This window comes from Cicer arietinum, chromosome 6 (assembly GCF_000331145.2).
Source record: "Cicer arietinum cultivar CDC Frontier isolate Library 1 chromosome 6, Cicar.CDCFrontier_v2.0, whole genome shotgun sequence".
In the NCBI taxonomy this organism is placed as follows: Eukaryota; Viridiplantae; Streptophyta; class Magnoliopsida; order Fabales; family Fabaceae; genus Cicer; species Cicer arietinum.
Genome location: NC_021165.2, coordinates 37173330 through 37175764, shown reverse-complemented (window position 1 = coordinate 37175764; position 2435 = coordinate 37173330). Strand labels below are relative to the sequence as shown.

The 2435-nt window shown below is 38.1% G+C and overlaps 1 protein-coding gene across 1 annotated transcript; it reads right to left on the bottom strand.

The window, feature by feature from the left end:
* Positions 1-1528: 1528 nt before the first annotated feature.
* Positions 1529-2213, bottom strand: LOC101501839 (uncharacterized). The gene is made up of 2 exons (XM_027335302.1): positions 2139-2213; positions 1529-2050 (listed from the first exon to the last, which is right to left on the bottom strand). The coding sequence occupies exons 1-2, from the start codon at positions 2211-2213 to the stop codon at positions 1529-1531; spliced, it is 597 nt and encodes a 198-aa protein (XP_027191103.1).
* Between the last annotated feature and the right edge of the window lie 222 nt (positions 2214-2435).

Here is a 2435-nt window from a genome sequence, read left to right as displayed (position 1 = left end):
ATATATATATATATATTTACCTTAATTTTTGCCTAGGTCGCCCTTTCAGGTATTCAGCCTAGCAGGCGATTTTTTTTTATACCCTGATTTTTGCCTTTTACCCTAATTTTTTCCTAGGTCGCCCTTTCAGGTATTCAACCTAGCGGGGTATTTTTTTTTATACCCTGATTTTTGCCTAGCAGATATTCATTATTTAAGCATAATACTTTTTTACGGTGTCTGAGTTTACAGGGAGGGCTAAATCTTTTCCATCCATATTCGTAAGGACCAAAGCTCCACTTGAGAAAGCTTTCTTCACGACGTATGGCCCCTGATAGTTAGGAGTCCATTTCCCACGATAATCCTTTTGAATAGGTAAGGTCTTTTTTAGCACCAGGTCTTCTTCTCGGAATTCTCGAGGACATATTTTTTTCTCATATGCTTTTTTCAGTCTTTTATGATATAATTGCCCATGGCGTAAGGCCACCAATCTTTTTTCTTCAATTAAATTCAATTGATCGAAACGTGTTTGTACCCATTATGAAACCTCTAGTTTGGCTTCCATTAATACTCTTAGCGAGGGGATTTCTACTTCAATGGGTAGCACACCCTCCAACCCATATACTAGGGAAAAAGGGGTTGCCCCAGTTGAAGTGCGTATCGAAGTGCGATACCCATGTAGTGTAAACGACAACATCTTATGCCAATCTTTGTATGTTATAACCATTTTCTGAATAATTTTTTTCATGTTTTTATTAGCTGCTTCAACTGCGTCATTCATTTTTGGTCTGTACGGGGATGAGTTAATGTGTTGAATTTTAAAGGTGACACACAATTCATCCATCATTTTGTTATTCAAATTTGTGGCATTGTCAATAATGATCTTGCTTGGTAGGCCGTAATGACATATTAATTCCCATTTTATGAATTTGACTACCACATTTTTGGTTACATTGGCGTATGAAGCGGCCTCTACCCATTTGGTAAAGTAATCAATTGCCACCAAGATGAAGCGATGTCCATTTGATGCTTTCGGTTTGATAATTCCGATGACGTCTATGCTCTACATTGAGAACGACTAGGGCGTTGAAAGGGTGTTCAAGGGCATTGTTGGGGCGTGGATATTATTAGCATATATTTGACACTTGTGACATTTCTTTACATAATTAAAATAATCTTTTTCTAGGGTGAGCTTGTAATACCCGGCCCGAAGAATCTTTCTAGGCATGGTGTGTCCATTCATATGGATCCCATAAGAGCCATCATGGACTTCTTGTAGAATTTCTTTCACCTCATTGAAATCAATGCATCTGAGGAGTACCATATCATGATTCCTCTTATACAAAATACCTCCGTTCACGAAAAAGCTCGCGATTAACTGTCTCAGAGTTATTTTCTCATTCTCCAATATTCCGGGAGAATATTCTCTATTTATAAGATAATGTTTGATGTCGTGATACCACAGTTTCTCGTCGGTTTCTTCTTCCATTACGTGGCAGTAGGCAGGATGATCTCGACACTCCATTTTAATTGATAGGATTTCATCGTTTCAACTTATTTCGAACATTGAGGATAAAGTAGCCAAAGCATCAGCCAATTGATTGTTTTCTTGAGGGACATGGTGAAAAGTGATTTTATCAAATTCTAAAGACAATTCTTTTATATAGGTAAAATAAGGTATTAACTTCTTATCTCGAGTTCCCCATTCTTGGTTAAGTTGATTAATTTCTAGGGTTGAATATCCATATACTTCCAGAACTTTCACTTTTGATTCCAAAGCCGCGAAAATTTCCATGGCAAAAGCTTCATTTTCTGCCATATTATTGGTACAATCAAAACACAAGCGCCTTGTGGTAGGTATGAAGTTTTTTTCGGGAGATATTAAAACAACCCCAATCACATGCCCCATTATGTTTGAGGCCCCGTCGAACAACAAGGTCCATTTTCCATCATCACATTCTTTAGACAAAACCATGATGCTTTCGTCTATGTATTCACATTGCATTGACTTATAATCATCCACATGCTGATTAGCTAGATAACCTGCTAAGGCACTCCCTTTGATGGCTTTCTAAGTAACATAGGTAATATCATATTCTGATAACATCGCCTGCCAACGAGCAATTCGTCATGTGAGAGCGGTTTTTTCACAAATGTACTTGATTGGATCCATTTTGGATATCAAGTAAGTTGTATGGCAAAGCATGTATTGCCTCAAGCGATGGGGCGCCCATGCTAAGGCACAACAAGTACGTTCTAACATTGTATATCTTGTTTCAACATCTATAATTTTTTTACTTAGATAGTAAATGGCATGCTCCTTTTTTTCATGTTTCATCGTGTTGCCCCAGCAGGCATCCCATGGCCCAGTCGAGGACTGTAAGATACATAATCAAGGGTCAGCTCGGAACTGGTGGGCTAGAATTGGAGGCTTTTGCAAATAATGTTGGATTTTC